Source organism: Petaurus breviceps, unplaced genomic scaffold, assembly GCF_028583685.1.
Source record: "Petaurus breviceps papuanus isolate PSGF00001 unplaced genomic scaffold, PetGlider_PUasm1.0 611, whole genome shotgun sequence".
NCBI lineage: Eukaryota > Metazoa > Chordata > Mammalia > Diprotodontia > Petauridae > Petaurus > Petaurus breviceps.
In genome coordinates, this window is record NW_027186403.1 from 354,919 (window position 1) to 374,874 (window position 19,956).

At 37.4% G+C, this 19,956-nt stretch overlaps 1 protein-coding gene across 7 annotated transcripts in view; it reads right to left on the reverse strand.

The window, feature by feature from the left end:
* Nucleotides 1-19,455, reverse strand: part of LOC138173612 (E3 ubiquitin-protein ligase DTX3L-like) — a 30,760-nt gene extending 11,305 nt beyond the window's left edge. For 2 of the 7 annotated variants that reach the window (XR_011171458.1, XR_011171459.1), the window contains exons 1-2: nucleotides 19,317-19,455; nucleotides 1,164-1,199 (exon numbers count right to left, since the gene is read on the reverse strand). Coding sequence is in view for 2 of the 7 variants with exons in the window: in XM_069103653.1 (XP_068959754.1) it covers nucleotides 3,463-5,868 (2,406 nt within the window). In the remaining 5 variants the exon portion in view is untranslated. Of the gene's footprint in view, nucleotides 1-987; nucleotides 1,019-1,163; nucleotides 1,200-1,521; nucleotides 5,943-19,316 lie in introns of those variants that run through there. The other 5 variants (XR_011171461.1, XM_069103654.1, XM_069103653.1 and 2 more) reach the window with 5 other exon arrangements.
* Between the last annotated feature and the right edge of the window lie 501 nt (nucleotides 19,456-19,956).

Consider the following 19,956-nt stretch of genomic DNA (forward strand, 5'->3'; position numbering starts at 1 on the left):
GCATGTTGTCTCCCCCATTAGATTGTAAACTCCTTGAAGGTAAGGATTATCTTTTGCTTCTTATTGCATCCCCCATGTTTAGCACAGTGCTTGGCACACAGTATGTGCATAATGTTGATTGACTTATAGCAGACTGCCTATAGGTATATACTCTGGATGACACTATTTTCCTCTTTTCAGACATTTATTTTCTTTCAAGAATGGTCTCCACATAAGTTCATTCCAACCCGAAAATCTGACTGATTAGGCAGGATTCTCTGGCACTGAAGGAGTAGTGAGTGAACTCCAAGCAATGCCTTGGGGAATAAAGTGATGTGAAGAAATTGGAGACTAGGTATTGTAAATTAGAAAATGTGTAGTACCTGCTCTGAAAAGATCCTATCTGGATCTCCACTGGCTAAAATAGTGCAGAAATATGGAAAGTTTTGTTCATTGATGGCAGGTTTCTGTCTCAAGAGGTGGATATGTTTCTGTCACGTGTAGAATGTTTCTATTTTGAAAAGCCAGATTTACAGTGGTTGGAGGAAGGTTCACTTGTACTAGGCAAGTTAGTATACTCAGTGGGATTTTGAGAAATACCGTATCCACAGCAAAGGGATTACTGGTATCTTTGAAGTGGGTATTATGCCTGCAACAAACTTAAAATTTTTTTGGATGGTCAGAAAGAAGAAAACATCGAAGAAAATGGAAGAGGTAAACCAGTTAAAAGGTCTCATTCTCTCCAAACTCTGTTCAAATAGGACCTTTAATTGTAAATTATGCCTTTTGCTATTACTTAATTTGCTGGTTAATCTGTTGGGAAGAAGCCATGGGTGTAAATTATGGCATATATCCTGCTTATTCTGTATTCTAGAAGGATTGTTTTTGGAACTCCAATAGGAAAAGGCTGATTTACGTACTATGTGGCTTCAGGCTCAGGAAGAGGATGAGAGAAAGTGACAGTTTGATCCCAGGCTGGAAAACCATTCTGAAATGAAGGGAACTTACTCTGTATTGTGGGCCTGGTCCAGGAATGATTCTGGCTCGATAAAAGGAATTGAACCCATTATAATCAGTTATTCCAAGGATAAGCCATAGCCATGCATTAAGCAATTCTCTTTGTCTAAAGTTCAAATTGAAGGAATATAGTCAATAATTAAATATTTAGAGAAATGAGGACTTACCAAAAATAGGCAGTGCCCATATAGCACCTGATTTTACTGTTAAGAAAAGAAGGAAAATTAGATAAAGTTAACCTGTGTATCAGGTTTATCCAAATTTAAGCATTCCTGTGATTCACCTACTATCTTTTCTAGACATTAAGTTGTTTATTCTACCAAAGGTTCCACTTTAATTCACTATGACTTCCCAGCCTTCAGGCTGTGTTTGGGTCCCCAATAATTTTGGCTCCTGTATTCTCCACACTTGAGACTCAAGCATCCTCCTGGCTCACACGAGAGAATTGATGATTTGTACCTCATGAAAAAATAAGCGTATAGATGAATTTGTTCATATACTAAATCATCAACATCTCTCTCTCTCTCAGTTTGCAATGACTTTAATAGAAATACAAACAAAAAGGAAAATAAGGAACTGAACACATTGCTTGTGAAAATATATCAGAGAGACACCTGGCATCTTCTAAATGGATCTGCAAAACAATATACATATTTTCACAGTAGCACATTAAACTTTTACAAAAATTGACCACATTAATTTAGAGCACAGAGATATTACAAACAATTATAAGAACACTGAAATAGTTAATAAATTCTTTACAGACATTTTTTCTAATCATGACACAATTTTTACTTTATTAGATGCATCTGTCATAGCCATTAAATGTCTCCCTTAACATAAACAAAGAGCCAGAAGTCAATGATTTAATTACTTAGAGAAGAATCAACTAGATATCATTTGAGCTACAACATTTAGCATTCTGCACTGGGGTAGTAGGGTGTGGCATTATCATCAATAATCTATTTATAACTGGGAAAGGAACCTCTCTTTCTCACAGGTTCTCTTTCATTCTCCAAGCAATGCTACAGAATCCAGTATTTCAGCTCCTAATGAATATTTCTGTTTAGTTTCTGTAGCAAATACAAAAGGTAGACTCATTCAGAAATGAATGGGCATTTCATCTGATGCCCTAGAAATACACTTCTGAGGGGGCACCTACAACAATGGTAAATTGAGTACACAATTTTGTGGAGGTTAAAAGACAGAAAATATTTGGGTATGAATGTAGCCTCATTAAGTCTAGACAAACAGAGCAATTGCAACAAGGTGCCGCAAAAGGCAAGCTGAGAATGCAGAGAACCAAGGCAACACACAAGCCAGCCAGTTGCCTGCTAATGTGGAAACTCTGATTCCCAGGTCAATAAGCCTGCCCAAAGTCAGTTAGCCAACAAGTACTTAATGGTCTACTATATTCTAGGCACTGTTCTATGTGTTGGGAATCCAAAAGAAGGCAAAAGAAAGTCTCCGTTCTGAAGTAGCTCATAGTTGGATGGGGAAGACAATATGCAAAAAGCTTTGTACAAACAAGCTACATAGAAGATAAATTGGAGATACTCCACATAGGAAAAGCACTAGCATGAAGGGGGTTTGGGATAAGCTTCACGTAGAAGTTGAGATTTTTGGTAGGACTTGAAAGAAGTTAGGGAAGCTGGTCAGTGGAAATTCAGAGGAAAAGAATTCCAGGCATAATGGACATCCAGTAAAAATGCACAATTCAGAGACAGAGTTTCTTATGCAGGGAACATCAAGGAGTTCAGTATCACCAGATCACAGAGTACATAGTGGGGGAGTAAAGGGAGGGGCAAGGTTATGAAGGGCTTAGAATGCCAACCAGAGGCTTTTCTATTTGTTCCTGAAAGTGATTGGAAGTCACTAGACTTGATTGAAGACATAAATATCTTTCCCCACTCCTAAGTTTACATTAAACTTGCCAGATCCACAAGGATGAATAGTTTCTTTCTGAAGTGAAAAAGTCATGTAACTATTTGGAAACTAATCTTCTTCAAGATGTTTTCTAATCTTTTTAATCTTCCCGGTTACCATTCCAGTTAGAAGGGAACAAGCTCTGGTGCATTCAGAGGCCATGAATAGCTTATGACAAATAATGTGAATGGACCTAAGGGTCAGTCATCACCTTGTGCAAGTGGTACAATTGAAGAATCCTTAACTCCAGCATCTCTGGTGACAGCAAAATGGAGACAGGCAGGAAAGCACTGAGGGATATACTTTGGGTTCTCACTAGAGGAACTTTTACATTGCTACCAGGCTCTCAGCCCAATAAAAAGTAACAAACACCAAGAAATTAGACACAGATCATCCCACTCCTAAACTAATTTCTTCTCAAGTTCTTTTATTTCTCTCTAAATGGTGCTTACACACAAGTATTTTACTGTCTGTTTTGATTCCTTTCCACACTCAGCTTCTGCAAGCCCAGCTCTCAAGGAATCCTTGAAGTCAGCACTCTTACTCAATTCCTTTTGCCTTCAGTTCCTGCTTGACACGCTGCAGATAGTTGGGATCAGGGTAACCATAGTTTTCTGGCCCACCGAATGGGAGAGTTTTGTGGTGAATATCATTCCAAGTGATCACATCCGTGACTCCTGATGTCCGAGACTGTCCTACGGTGAAAATCAACTTTTGGTCAAAAGCTCTTCTGAGGAGATTCAAAACCTTCCGTCCTTCTTCATTATTTGGCAAGTATGCCACCCGTCTTGTTCCTTCATAACGTTTTCCCGGGTTGGGATGATCTTGTGTCTGTATGCCTCCCCGCATCTCATAATAAATCACGATAGTGCCACAGGAATTGTAACCCGGAAGTGAAGCTGTTCTGTAAGACGTTGTCATTGTTCCATCTGGCTGATTCCCTTTCACGATACCATAGGAAGTCTGGCACACAGGACACACTGGTCTATGTTTCATGGCCTCTCTGATACAAGGGCCACAGAACTCATGCTTGCACTTTGGGAGGACTTCTTTCTGGTGAATGATTTCCATACAGATGACACACTGCTCTTCTTCCTCATCGTCCTCATCCTCGTCCTCATCCTCGTCCTCATCCTCATCTTCCTCATCATCATCCTCCTCCCCCTCTTCCTCCTCCTCCTTGTCCTCCTCCTCCTCCTCTTCCTCCTCCTCCTTGTCCTCCTCCTGCCCTTCCTTCTCTTTTCCTAAGTCCCACCAGCTAGGTAGTCCCTTAAAGGAAGCTAAGGTCATGTTGGAATCACCACCATTTTGGTCCAAGGGGGATCTGGGACCTCCATTCCAATTCCCTCCAAAGGAGAGAGAAGCCCCTTGTCTCTGCTGGGCAGGACTTTCAATACTAAAATATCTCTTAACATATTCCATTGCTTCTGCAAGGTGCTTGGCCAATCCAGTCAATGTCAGTTCTTGTTCATTCCACTCCCAGTTTACATTGGGGTGCTTTCTTTCAAAGTCTTCAAAGAATGCCCTATCAGGCCCACACTTTCCCTCTTCATCTAATGGTTTCAGGATAACTACTTCCTTCACAATCTGAGGTAAGAGCATCTGAAAGATATAAATGAAATCTTCATAAGCATGTGCAGAGAGGTCTAAGCTTTTGTCTTTTGGTTTAAATACAACACGGGTTTTCCGAGTTTGGGGATTGTTCACCAATTCCACTGCTGTGTCATATGTTTTCTCTATTTCTGTGATATCTTTGTGCAGAAGACGCAGGTGAGCTGTATCAACCTCAATTCCATGCTTCATCATGTTTTGGGAAACCATCATTTTCACATCATTTTTCTTGTGGAAGAAGTTGGCTTCAATGAAACGTTTAGCTTCTGAAATATCCTTTGGGCTTCCCCAGAGGATTAAGACTTTTCCCTCAGCTTTAATATGGAGGTTTTGAAACATGTCAGTCAGTGTTTTCTGGACTTCAAGTGCCAGCTTATTATCTGTGAAATGAACATCCTGACGGGTCACGTTCTGTATTTCCCTTTGAAATGCTCTGGTAAAAGCTTCCTGAGCTGCTTTTCTGTCCTCTAACTTACGTGTCTCAAAGTCTAGACATACATTGCCTGTAGGATATGCCAAATTACTTATGATACGTACTTGATGCTCACTTTCTATTCTATCCAGAGTTTCAGCAAAGAAATATTTGAAATATTCATACAAATATGAAGGAACTGAGATAAGGTCTGACTCTTCTTCTGTCATGTGTTTGGGGTTTGATTGAAGAACAGGACTGTCATAGTCATTTGTCATAATTTGCTCAATTTCTCTTGCTGAGGCTGAGTAGGAAAAATCCTCTTTCTGGTCATTTCCCAGGACGCTGTCACTTAAGAATCGGTGAACTTTTTCAACATCTTCATAGTCACCAATGAGTTTCTCAGGTTTATCATGGCCTCTCTCTATTCTGAGATTTGGGCAGAGGTTAATAATTTTCTCCCTTTGCTCTTTGGAAAGCTTGAAATTCAGCTGGGCCTCCACATAGAGAAATATCTTTCGAGTGAAGGAATCAGAGGAGCTAGCAGCACCTTCTTCATCTGGGTTCTTCTCATCTGGAGCTTCTGGGAGTGCCTGAGTCTGAGAGGAAAGCTGGCTTATCTCCAAAGTGTTGTTCTCTCCTGGGTCTTCATTTGTTTCTATGAATACATCCACATGTGCTGTATCAGTGACTGTCACAGAATGATCTCTCCTTGTTATCACACCATCCTTGGCTTGTTTTTTATAAAATTCTACCCAAAAAGTGTCATCAGTGGGACCATCTTTGACCTTGCATTTACCTCCTCCGGACTTCCATGGGTTCTGGAAATACTTTTGCAGCTTTCTCTCCATTCTAGGGTAGCTCTCAGATACCCGGACCAGGACCCGGTATATTGGGCTGTGGGGAGGGCTGCCAGTCGCCATCAGGGCAGAGTAGGGACTCGTGAGTCGAAGATCTGGGAATGTAATGCTTGTTCACTGGGCTCTGGAGGGAGAAACTGGGGAGCAGAGAGGGAAGACGAAAGGATGCTATCAGCTCCCTGCCCCCACCTCTCTGCCCAGATCATAACTTAAAAAAAATAATAATTAGTTCAGACAGCACATACACAACACAGAGAACCAAATTGTAACTTAACAATGAAATCCTAAATAATAAGTTCAAAATTTTAAAACTACAAGTAATTATTTTAAAGAATGATAATGATGAAACAATATATAACAATCTTCAGGATGTAGATGAATCAGTCCCAGAGAGGAAAAAAATGATATCCTTAAGAATACAGAAAGTAGGAGGAATAATGAACATTTCATTGAAAAAAATTAGAAAGCCAACAAATAAACATGCTTAAAATAAACACAAAGATATTAAAAAACGGAGGAGAAACAGATAAATTGAAAAAAGAAAATACTCCCAAGAAATGATATCTAAAATGAAAGGCTGGTCCTTTGAAAAGACTTATGAAATTGATAAACATTTAGATAATCTGATTAAAAAGAAGAGGGGAGCAAATGAGGAAAGTAAAACTTTAGCAGAACAAAAAGAAAAAAATAATCCACATATTATGTACACTGTTAAACAAAAATATCATCACAAATCCATGAGACACATGTCGCAACTGAATTTATTACAAGAGGAAAGGCACATGCATGGAGGAACTCCCTATACCAAGGAGTCTAGCAGTGCAGGGAAAGTGTTGTATTTAAGCTACAAGAGAAAGGGGAAGTTGTAGGGGAAAGGAAGAGAACCCTCTCCCATAGGGGAGAAGAATGCATGAATATGTAAAATGACAAAAGCAGCACTTTTTTTTTTCTCCTTACGAACTGCTAGACCATGAAGATATGATGGTCTGCTTATTGACAAGGGTCACAGCTGCAGAAACATTTCCTCAGTCTGGTGCAGACTGACTGGTGCCTGTTTTGATTCCTGAGGACACACAGGGAGTTTAGCTTGGGGTATAAACAACAAATGTTAGCTCAGTGGGGTTTTGTCCTTCACACTTTGTGTATGCCCCTTGAAAATTCCAGACCCAATGTTTCTGGAAAATATGGCAACTCAAATATGGCAACCCATAAAAGACAAGTTTAGGGGACCTCTTAACATTCCCTTCCCCTGCACTCATAGGTCAAAGGCAACCTCTGAGTATGCTGATGACCACGGAGTGTACACTTGCTAAAACATTCCTATGGATACTACCTGGGGAGAGTCTCAGAAGGAAAGAGAAAGAAACTCTTAACAAGGATAAAGGTCAACAGGCAGAAACCTATCAAGAGACCTTGGGCACTTTTATGTCTTAAGGCTAATTCAGGATACTTCCAGATAAAAGTGAGATATAGAACCAGAACCATAAACAAAGCACATAGTAAGAATACTCAAAATCAGGAATAAATCCAGAGGGGAAAATCATATAACATCAAGAAAATTGAGAGAACTTAGTTACCAGATGAAGAAAATAAAAGTCAAAGGGGTATAAAATAGACATCAATATTAATGAATATTAAGTCTTACTGCAATTTAGTAACCATTCCCAATATCTATTCAATCAATACATTTCATCTTGGATCCCAGATGTCCCATGCAGTCATCCAGTCCCTGGTACATTTCTTCTTCAGGCAGTCTGGAAAATATCATGTCCTCAGGGGTACCACTTCAGTGGATTTCCTTTCTGGTTCAAAGTTATTTGTAAAGACTCCTTAGATATTTCTGCTAAAATCTTTCACAAAACAGATCTCAATACAAGATTTCCATACTAGTCACAAAATTTACTTCTCTAACAACTACTACATGTGGTGGAAACCAGCTGGGCCCTTGTGGTTCTGATCTAATCAATAACAGAACTATAAGGGGAACATCAAATTAGGAGCACATAGTTCACCTGAAACTTCAGAGAATTTAGGTTACAAATACCCCATGATGTTTCTATCTTTATCTAAACTCTCTATGTGACGTAAATATTGTTAACATTTATTTGAACAAATATTTATTAATTATAAATATTTATCAAGTTCTTAGGGTTTTAAAATATTGTCATTTGTAAAATAACCTTTTATCTTAGTTGATTGTCATTATGCCCGTTGAAATGTAGGAAAAAAATTTGTTGTTGAAAAAGAAAAACATTGTTAACTACTAGCTAAAGGATCACTATTACATTGATATACATAAGACATTCAAATACAAATGAAATGTTCTAAATACCACAGAAGACAGAACTCTTTAAACTTTCCACATTTCATACACACACGCACACACACATATGCACATATACATGTATATACACATACATACACATGTATTAATTTTTTTTTGCCTTTTGGAGGGCAATTGGGGTTAAGTAACTTGCCCAAGGTTACACAGCTAGTTTTTTTTTGTGTGTGTGGGTGTTAAGTGTCTGAGGCCAGGTCCTCCTGACCCTGGGGCCTTCGCTTTACTCACTGCACCACCTAGCCGCCCCACCTGTATTAATTTGATCTTGTTTTCTGAATGTTTTTACTCATTTTTTAGTTTATAATTTTATTTTAACTGTTAATTATTTTAGAACTCTAAATTTAAATACTACTTAATTTAATTTAATTCCAATTCACTTCAGTTATTCAGTTTCCCCTTTTGGAGGAGCAGAGATAGATAAGAATCTACTCCTCCCATCAAAACATATATTATAGAACACTTTTTATAAGAAGATGAGCTATGATACACAAATACATTTACATAAAATTTACCATGTTAACTTCAATTGTAGCAAAAGACTTGGGATGGCTTGTGGACATGCACTTAAGTAATCAGTTTCAAACTGCATATCAATGAGTTGCTTATTAAAGAAAACATGATTGAACCATAGGAAACAACAAGTGTTATTTCCATATTAATTAAGAGTTTTAAATAAAATTCATGTTTTCATTGGAGTAAAACAAATTATTCCATAAGTTACTCTCCTCTAAGAAAAACTGCATTAAAATTCATATCTTCAAACCAAACCAAAAATGTTTCTGATTCCATTTTAACTAACAGTAGAATAATATCTTGCTCCCATAAACTGTTACATTAACATCAAATTATTCTTATATGATTCTGAAACATTTAAGGACCTTATTTTATACAGAAATATATATCTTTTGTAACAGGCAGATGACTGGGCCAAATACTAATTTACTAAGTTGTTTAGCATATAGAAAAATTTTCTGTAATTTCAGGCTGAATAGCTCAGATCTTACACACATGCATTTTATTATAGCAGCTCAGATGTGTTTCAGTCTTAGTCTATGAGATAATGATTTTAAATTGTATTTGTATCTTCATTTCACAAGCTTCTTTTACCTTTGCATAATTATTCTCAAAGCATTCAGAAAAAAATGAACTATTACAGGTATTTAATTTTATATGTGACAATTTAAGTATTAGCAGACAGGTGACAAGCCCAAGTACTAAATTACATAGTTCTTTGGGATATGGAATGACGACACATTTAGACTGAAAACAGTAAGCTCATATGTACTTGCATTGTGCTCATAACTTCTACTGATCACTTGCTCTGATAATAGAAATTTGCTATAAAAGGAAAAAGCAGCATGATTCTAACAGCATTAAACCTGGTCCTTAATGACTCAACACATATATGGCAGGATAAAGCATTCAGGTAAGAGTCAGAGTTGATAATCAATCATTCAATAACAATGCCACTTCATAGCCAGACTCGGGAATGGCCAGGTGGGAATAATTTCTGTTTAAAAGGAAGTAACACAATGGTGTAACTGAGCCAGAAGGATCCTACCTTAGGCTATGCCAAGCTTGTATTCTCCACTTTTTCCCAGATACAGGCATCCACCTGTAACAGTTCAAGTTCACATTCCCTCTGAATAGTTTGTGGAACTTCTCTCAAATGGTGGATTACTGACTTAATGATACATCAGATAATATACCTGAATTCAAAACTCAAAACAGTTATCAGTTACAGTCCCAAAAGCTTTTATCTGAAATGACAAGTTTCACTAATCACAGCTTAATTTAGATACAATTAATTTTACTCTCATGGAGTCGCCATAAGTAATAAAAGTTGACCAGTTCTCACATTTATGACAGATTTCACTTAATATTCTTCACTTGTTTTTCTTTTCTTTTTCTCCTTGAGCTTAGACTCATCCTCATATAAGGATGAATCATTAAAAATCACTTCCATATTATATACAGACTTGTAAATTCTCAATAAGCCAATATCATTCTTTAGGAACTCCATAACCCATAAAAAACTCTTTTCCCAGAGTTGATGACCTTGCCTACACAGATGGTTTCAAGGAACCTGGCAAGTTTACAAGATAAGGGGAGTCTATAAGGTCTTTTCTTTGTACCATTTATCACACAATAATCAGTTACCAATTTTTCATTTTCAAATGCCTATGCAGATATTTGCTAGGCTTTTAAAATTATGACAATAATCCCAAATAATTTAGGTAACAATCTTACAACTTTTATAAGTGATAGCCAGGTACTTTTAGGTATAACTTCCTCTTAACTATAGGCAATGATGGAAATTTCCACTTTCTTAACTTGTACTTACAAGTCATTATAAAACAGGGTTAGCAGGACTGATAACATAACAGTTTTCAAACAATTTTTTTCACCTTCTTTTAGTTGTTCAATTCACACTCTAATAGCATCTAAGTTATGAAATGTTCTTCTAGTAACATAATTGATTCAACAGGTTGTCAATTTCACAATGTAAGAAAATGTAGAAACATAACAATGCCATAAACAATGGTATATATTGGAGACTTGAAACAATCCCATTAACAATCAGGTGACCTCAATTCAGTTGAATGCATTTCCAAATTACCTTATATAGACAATTTTATCACCATTGGAATTATATGCTGATCACACCTAAAATCTGTATAAAGTTATCATGTATGATACAATTATATCTAATTAAATAAATAATAGTATCAGTTACAATTCATACAGTGTTTGCCCTATGCCAGGCATTGTGGAGGTGGATGCTATTATTATCCTCCTACAGATTACTAAACTGAGGTAAAGAACATGAAGTAACTTGCTTATGATCACCCAATTAACAAAATTTCAGATCCGTGCATTTTCCCCATTTGTCTTAATGCCAAATAGTATAATACATTTTGATGCATCATGAACATCATATTAAAAGAGCCACATTTCATCTAAAATCAAATCAGAATAAATTCAATTACACCAGGATCTATTTCCCAAATGGTAATGAATCTCAATTCATAATTTTAATTATGTAGTATTATATTTTATACAAGGGCTAGTTTTTCCAAGCATTTGATATTATGGAGTCCACTATTTCCAGCCAACTCACTGCCAAAAATCATAAAAGTGGTATTCTGATATTAGGTTTTAATTTATCCCAGTTATCACACTTAAGAACACATTTTAATTGAGGTCAAATTTGGGTTTTACAATCTCAGAAAGAACCCACTGCTTATCAGTTTACTCCTAGCCCTCTAGAACTGTTTCTCTATATACTTCCAAATCAAATAGCAAGTGTGTATTACTATAGTTCCCAATAAAATAAGCACCTGAAGTTTCACACAACCTTCCCACTTAGAGCCAAAACTTTTTCAACCCTTTTCTGTCAACATACTCAAACCTTCTGAAGTTGGCACAAGGGCTTCCAGAGCAACTGTCCAGGGACAGGATGTGTCCCCAAACCCTCTTATCTACTTTCCAGATTTTCCCTCCTGCCTTTATTTCTCTATCCAGATCTTCTAAAGCAATTACTCAGACTACACAACTTTTCTTTACTCAAATCCTACATTTCAATCAACTGGTTCCACTGAATATTTCCTTTTAGAATTTTACCACATATTGTTGTTAAACCCAATGACTTATTAAAACCTTACTTTTCCAGCTGTGTAGCTTTACAAGGGTGAAAAGAACTCAGCCACAGTTCAGAAATGTGAGGGAAGAGAACAGAATCTTTTTTTTAAAAACCTAGATTAGCTAATAAGTCATAGAGAGCTAACTTTGGGGCAAAGTTTTTCCTTGTAAGCTATATGAGCATAATTACCATCTGAAAGACACATGAAAAACAGACACAGGAAACACAAACAGACAGGTTCAAAATGTTACTTCTTGCCTGCCCTACTATGTATCTCTATAGGGGTCATTCAACACGCAAATACATACAACCTAAAAAAAATTATTACCCTTTTAAAATTGCACCTGTCTTAGTTCTTGTATATTCTAACTGACACTTCCTTGTATCAATCATATCCCAAATAATCTTCACTTCACTGAGTTCTTCTTCCTCTGCTTCTGCTGTTCACCTGATGAATGCAATCAGAAAAGGGGGATAGGGTGGGGAGAAAGAGAAACTTTCTCTGTTCTTTATCATATGATATAGAGACCAATTGCCATTCCCAGGTCTCTCTTAACAGCACTGAAAGCTCTCATCTTTGCCTAGGCTATAAATCTATGAATTAAGTTTAAACTGCACATCTGACCAGAATTCCAGATATTTTAATCCTCCTGCCAATTATCTGCAGGTTTGCAGGGCTGTATAGCTGTAACACTTAGTCCCTGGCAGTCCCCTTGGGGGTGGGGGAATAAAGTCATCTTTGGACACTTTATTACCCATGGGGAGCACAGTGAGAGACAAAAACCACAACATCCCACCTCCCAAATTTTATATTCTCAATTCATAACCATTTATTCTATTCCTTATTTTTCATTCAGTTAATCAATAATACCACAGGGCTCATCTGAGCTTGCTTTGACTGAAAGTTGGCTGGACCGCCCAGAGACAAGACACACCCCAGCCTTCCTCAGCCACCTCTCAGGCCAGCAATACCCAGAAAGAGCTCTCTTTGGCCCAGTCTTCCAGCTAGCAACAACCAAAGTCTGAGGGCGGCTAGGTGGCGCAGTGAATAGAGCACCAGCCCTGGAGTCTGGAGGACCTGAGTTCAAATGTGACCTCAGACACTTGACACACTTACTAGCCATGTGACTTTGGGCAAGTCACTTAACCCCAGTTGCCCTCCAAAAAGCAAAAACCAAACCAAACCACAAAGTCTGGAGTGGAGTAACTACATCCTGTCCTAGCTAGGATAACCATGATCATCATCATCCATCCAAATTATCTATACTGGACTTTCAAATCAGCTTGGGCTGGAATATCCTTCAAAAGCCTTTTTTTACCTTTCACTCCTTAATCACAGATAACTTGATTTCTCTTGTAATAGGAAACTCAACCTAAAGAGAGGTCAAGATATGAGTGGATAAATAAAACTCCCCAAACCAGAGGTCTTATACAGGTGAGGCACAAAGGGGTCCCATGCTGGTGCCTAGCCCTGCATCTGAAACCTCTGGACAGCCTGAATCATTTTCTCTCATCATATCCCACAGCTGCACCATTTATTGTTAATCAAAAACAATATCACAATATATCAATCAGTTGTGTTCATTATTTTCTTTTTTCTTTATTTTGTATCAGTCTCACCATTGTGAAAGAAAGAGATAAGAGGTTGACAGCCAAATATCTTAAAGGGTAGAGGATTGCAGATTAAAACATGCATTGTCAGTCCAAATAAATACTTTTGCAATGTATAGGGGGCAGGGAGGGAGGAAATACAATGACAACAATCAGACAACACAACAAAATTTGTGAGATGCAGCTAAAGCAGTATTTAAAGGAAATTTTACATCTCTAAACACATCAATAAATAAGAGACAGAGCAGATCAGTGAACTGGGAATGCAAGTAAAAAAATGAACAATCTGCAACTAAACACCAGAATAAAAATCCTAAAAATACCAGAAGAAATTAATAAAATTGAAAGTAAAAAAAACCACCATTGAACTAAAATATAAAATAATAAAATAAAACTAGAACCTGGTTTTATGAAAAAACTATAAATTCAAGAAATCATTGGCTAATTTGATTAAAAATAAAAGATGGAAACCAAATTACCTGTATCAAAAATTAAAAAAGGTGAATCCATCACCAACAAGATGAAATTAAAGCAATTATTAGGAGCTATTTTTCCCAATTACATGTTAATAAAACTAACAATGTATATGAAATGGATGAAAATTTACAAAAATATAAATAGCCCAGATGAACAGAAGACAAAATACAATCCTTGAATAACCCTATCTTAGAAAAAGAAGTTGAACAAGCAACAAATTAGCTCCCTAAGAAAAATCTCCAAGACCAGATGGATTTATAAGTGAATTCTAACAAACATTTATCTCTTTGACAAAATAAATAAAGGAGTCCTACCAAATTCCTTCTATGAGACAAATATGGTTTTGATGTTTAAACCGGGGACAACAAAAGTAGAGAAAGAAGACTATAGACTAAATTCCATAATGAACACTGATACAAAAATTTTTTTAAAAAAATATTAGCAAGGAGATTACAGCAATACATCACAAAGATCATACACTAACACAAGGTGTTAGTGATAGTAGGAATATAATGCTGATTCAATACTGGGAAAACTGACCACATCACTAACAAAAACAACAAAAATAATATTATTATATCAGTAGGTATAGAAAAAGCTTTTCATAACCTACAATACCCATTCTTATTAAAAACACCAGAAAGTATAGAAATAAATGCAGCCTTTCATAAAATGAATTAACTAAAACTTAGAGCAAGTATTATCTGTAATGGGGAAAAAGTAGAACCCTTCCCAATAAGGAAGAAAGGCTATCCATTATCACCACTATCCTTCAATATTGTACTAGAAAATTGTAGCTATAGCAATAAGACAAGAAAAATAAGTTGCTTAGGAGCAAGAAATGAGAAAACAAAACTATCATTCTCTCTAGAAGATATGATGGTATACTTAGAGAAGCCTGGACCATCAACTCAAAAACTAGTTGAAACAATGAACAACTTCAGCAAGTTTTCAGAATATAAAACCCAGATAAATTATTTTTATTTCTATATTTTGCCCCCAAAAAGTCATCAGGAAGAGCTAGAAAAAGACCTTCCATTTAAAATAACAATTAAACAGAAAATGCTTGGGAGTCTGTCTGCAAGACAAACTCAAGAACTATATGAACACAATTACAAAACACTTTTTACACAAAGACAGATCTACACAATTAGAAAACTATTAATTGCTCATGAATAGGCCAAAGCAATATAATAAAAATGACAATTCTACCTAAATTAATTTAGTTATTCAGTGCCATACCAATTATACCACCAAAGAATTATTTCAGAGAGACAGAAAAAATTGTAACAGAATTCATCTGGAATAATAAGTCAGGAATATCAAGGAAAACAATGAAAAAAATGTGAATGAAGGCTGCCTAGCAGTGCCAGATTTCAAACTGTGTTACAAAGTAGTAATCATCAAAAAAAATCTGGTACTGGGGGGGGGGGGTAGGTGGCTCAGTGAATAGAGCACTGACCCAGGAGTCAGGAGGACCTGAGCTCAAATTTGGCCTCAAGATACTTAACACAAAAACTAGCTGTGTGACCTTGGGCAAGTCACTTAAACCCAATTGCCTCTCCAAAAAAATATTAGCAAGGAGGCTACAGTAATATATGCTATGATCAGGCTGCATTTATGCCAGGAATGTTGGTCTAACTCAATATAAGGAAAACTATAAACATAACTGACCATATTAATAACAAAACTCACAATCATATGCTTATTTTAATAGAAGCAGAAAAAGGTTCTGATAAAACACCAATTCCTGTTTTTCAAAAGGCATAGGAATAATTGAAGAGCTCCTCAAAATGATGAGAAGTATATCTAAAACTAAGAGCAAGCAAATCTTTTTTTTTTAGATTTTTCTTTTTGCTTTTTGGAGGAGGGAAGGTAAGGCAATTGGGGTTAAGTGACTTGCTCAAGGTCACATGGCTAGTTCTGTGTTGTGTCTGAGGCCAGATTTGAACTCATGTCCTCTTGACTCCAGGGCTGGTGCTCTATTCACTGTGCCACCTAGCCATCCCCAAGCAAATCTTTAAAGGGGATTAGTTAGAAGCCTTTCTAATGTGATCAAGGGTGAAACAAAAATGTTCTTTATTACCACTGTTATTTGATATTTTACTACAAATTCAAGGCACAGAAGAAATACAAAAACATTTTGAAGAAATAAGCATTGGTAAAGAAAAAAAACCAAAATACTACTTCATGCGGATGACAGGATGGCTTATTTAAGAAATCAACTAAAAAACTAACCAAAACAATGAACAATTTCAGTAGCATAGCATCGTATATAACAAACCCAGACAAATATTCAGCATTTTTGTATATTATCAATAATCCCTCAGGCAGGTTGGTTCTTTGAGGGAGGTACAATTACCTTTTTTCCATTCTTTTCAACTGTTCTAACCAAGAGGCTGACAGCAGTTTGGGGATTACATCAATCTTAAAACAAAAAGAGACACAAGGTGCAACAGAAGTATTTACTTCATCTAATTTCTACCAGCGTGCCACCTGTCCACTAGGTAAAAACCTTATGCTATAATGAGTATAGCATCATGGGATGAATTTAGAGTGTGGAGCCTTCTAGGGATTCTGAGGTAGAAATAAGTTTCCTTCTCTGTCATTTTAGAAATCTTGAGATTTTTAATCCTGGAACTGAGTGGGCAGTAGCTTCAGTACCTTTTTTTTTTTTTACCATCAACACTTATATGCATTTTGTCCTGCTAAAATAAAACCCTGTCCACGTGACAACATCATTTACATTGTACAGCATTTTTATTTTTATTTACTTATTTATTTTTTGCTTTTTGGAGGGGGGCAGGCCAGGCAATTGAGGTTAAGTGACTTGCCCAAGGTCACACAGCTAGTAAGTGTTAAGTGTCTGAGGCCGCATTTGAACTCAGGTCCTCCTGACTCCAGGGCTGGTGCTCTATTCACTGCGCCACCTAGCTGCCCCACATTGTGTAGCATTTCACAAAGAGAGTCTGAGGTGTCATCCACTGTGACCAAGAGCACATATTATAAACTATGGAGAAATTCAAAGAGCCAGGGAAAAAAATGACCTTTTCACATCTATAGATAAGGGAAGAGGTTGTGAGTAAACAAGAGTATACAGATGATCACAGAAAATAAAATGTACAATTTCAACTGTATAAAATTGAAAAAGCTAACACACAAACAAATCTAATGCCATTAAAATTAAAAGGGAAAAAGGTTAATGTGGGAAAATTTGTAGCAAATTTCTCTTTTAAAGGCTTTATATATGTATATACATACATATATACAGACACATACCTACATACATATATGTATATATACATGGAGTCAATTAAAATTTATCAGACTAAGAGCCATTCATCAATAGATAAATGATCAAAGAGGTATGAAGAGGTAGGCTTCAAAGGAAGAAATCCCAGCACTCAACAACCATATGGTTAAAATTATCCAAATTACTAATAATCAGAGAAATGTAAATTAAAGGAACTTTGAGGTTCCACCTCCCACCCATCAGACTGGGTGGCAAGGATGAAAAAGGAACCATCACACCCTTACCCACACCCACACCCTCCCCCTTACACACACTTCTCAGCTTTCTTTTGTGTGTGTTTTCTTCCTCCATTAGAGGATTAATTGCTTGACACAGGAACTGTCATTTTTTTGGTATTTGTATCCCCAGTGCTTATCACAGTGGATAGCACGTAGTGGGTGCTTAATAAATGTTTATTTATTAATGAGCAAAATGGTAAATGTTGCAGAAGCTGCAGGAAAACAGGGACATGAAAGCATTGCTAGAAGTGATGCAAATTGGTTCAGACATACTAGAAAACAAAATTTATAATTTTGACGCCAAAGTTACTAAATGTTGGCTCATCTATACCATCACTGGGCTTAGACCATATGGGGAGCAAAGAAAAAGGAAAAGGACCCATACGTATAAAAATATTTATAGGAGGGCTTTTTGAAGTAGCCCCAAACTGGAAACTAATGGGGTGTCCACCTATGGTGAAATAATTAAACTCTGGTTTATAAATACAATGGCAGCATGATATTTGATTGTGCCATAAGAAATGGACAGTTCCTGAGGAAATTGGGAAGAACTCTTAAGATCTGATACAGATTGAAGTGAGCAGAACTATAACAACTTACACAATGATGAGAACAATATAGGGAGAAAAAAACCTTTAAAAGCTTTTAGAGCCCTATGTAATGCTGTCCAGATGACCACAGTTGAATCATGCTCCCCACCTCTTGCCACAGAGCTGATGGCCTGAAAATCCAGAATGTCACCTGCCTATTTGGACATGGATAAGATGGGATTTGGTTTTGCTAAAACATGCATATATATTGTGAGGGTTTCATCGTTGTCGTCGTTGTTGTGGGGAAATAATAATAAATGCTTGTAAAAATAATTTCTTAAAAACCTCTAAAATAAAAGAATTATTCTTCCCAGTCCAATTAAATTGGTTAAATGTCCTATTTATAGGAACCATCCTTTTGTGCCTTTTTAAGTATTTAAGATGGGAAGGTGTCCATACCTGCTGCCTCACAGAGCTCTATTAGCTCTGCCTCCATTTCAGTGAGCCTAAAAGAGGTGGGGCTTGCCTTTGGGAAAGGCTTCAGAATTTTGATCAATGCAGTGACCAATTAAGATCCTAGAAGACTGATGGTGAAGCATGGGACCCACATCTTGACAGGTGAGGGATTATAGATGCAGGATAAGACACGTTTTCAGACACAGCCAAAGTGGGTATTTTTTTTGTTTGACCATGCATATTTGTTACAAATTTGTTATCTTTTTCTTTCTTTTTTTAATGAAGTGGGGTGTGGGAGGTAGAGAAGACAGAGATGGGAGGAAAGAAAAAAAAAGACAGTCGCTGACGCATCTATTAGAAAACTGGACAAGAACAAAAAAAATCAGAAAGCACTGGCAGCTTTGAAAAATACAGACTGAATTTGTTAAATATATTTTAAATTAAGCTATAGATGGCAGAGATCAACAGGTGTATGGAAAATCTTTTTTTTTTTTTTGCATTATGTACATGGGGATGTTTATTTGATCTTGAATAAGAATGGATGAATGAATGAATGAAAAGGTACAAAAATAAGAGGTATTTAGTAGAATGGTTCTTCTTTTCCCACCCCCACCCATCAGCCCCACCTTCTGGGCCTCGCTGCACGGAGGGGCTGGGGGAGGGGGAGGGGGCTTGGACTGATGGAGGGGAGGTGGGGTGGGAGAGGAAATCATCGGATTCATTCCCGGGGTACCTTCATCCCTCACGACATACAGACACAGTCCTGGGCACATCCAGCTGCGGATCCAGCCATGGGTAAAGTCCAAAAGGCCCTGGACGGAGGTCTGGGGGTGTGGGTGGGGTGGGGGGCTTGCACACCCCCTAGGGGCTCTGGGGAGGGAAGGGAGGGAGTAAAGGGGATGCTCCTCGGGGCCTTACTTACCTCACACACACAGGAGATTCCCACGGGGGATCAGGGAGGCCTGGGGTCCGGGAGCAGTGGCGAATATAGAGCTTAAGCTATCTTGCAGCCCCGTTTTGCAGAATGCGCAACACCCGAGCCCAGGAGAAAACCGCAGAAAGGAGGAGACTGGTGACGTCATCTCGGGAGGCGGGGCTTGATTCAGCCAATGGAAGGCAGATCGTGACAGAGGAGTTGGGGAGGGGGGGCCGCCCCCTTAGAACCAATCAGTCAGGCAGTCAATCAACATTTGATGAGCTCCTACTACTTGTCAAGCACTGGGCCAGAACTGGAAATCAGAAAGGACAAAGGACAGATCAGAAAAAGAAGAGATCATCTCATCAAATAAATTGACAGTGATACTACATACCGAAACTTTCAGAATTCAGGAAAAGCAATCCTTATGTAACAATTTATCTTTCCAAATACACTCATGAATAAAAGAGAAAACGGAAAGACCAAAAGGTGGTGGTGGTGGGGGGGAACCTGCGAAGAAAGAAATAGGAAAAAAAAAAACCCCACAACTGCACATAAAGAAAAATTCTGAAAATAAAAGAAGGAATGAATAAAATTTGGGCAAAAATCGATTCAAATAGACACAGCTAACTGAATGGTTTTTTTT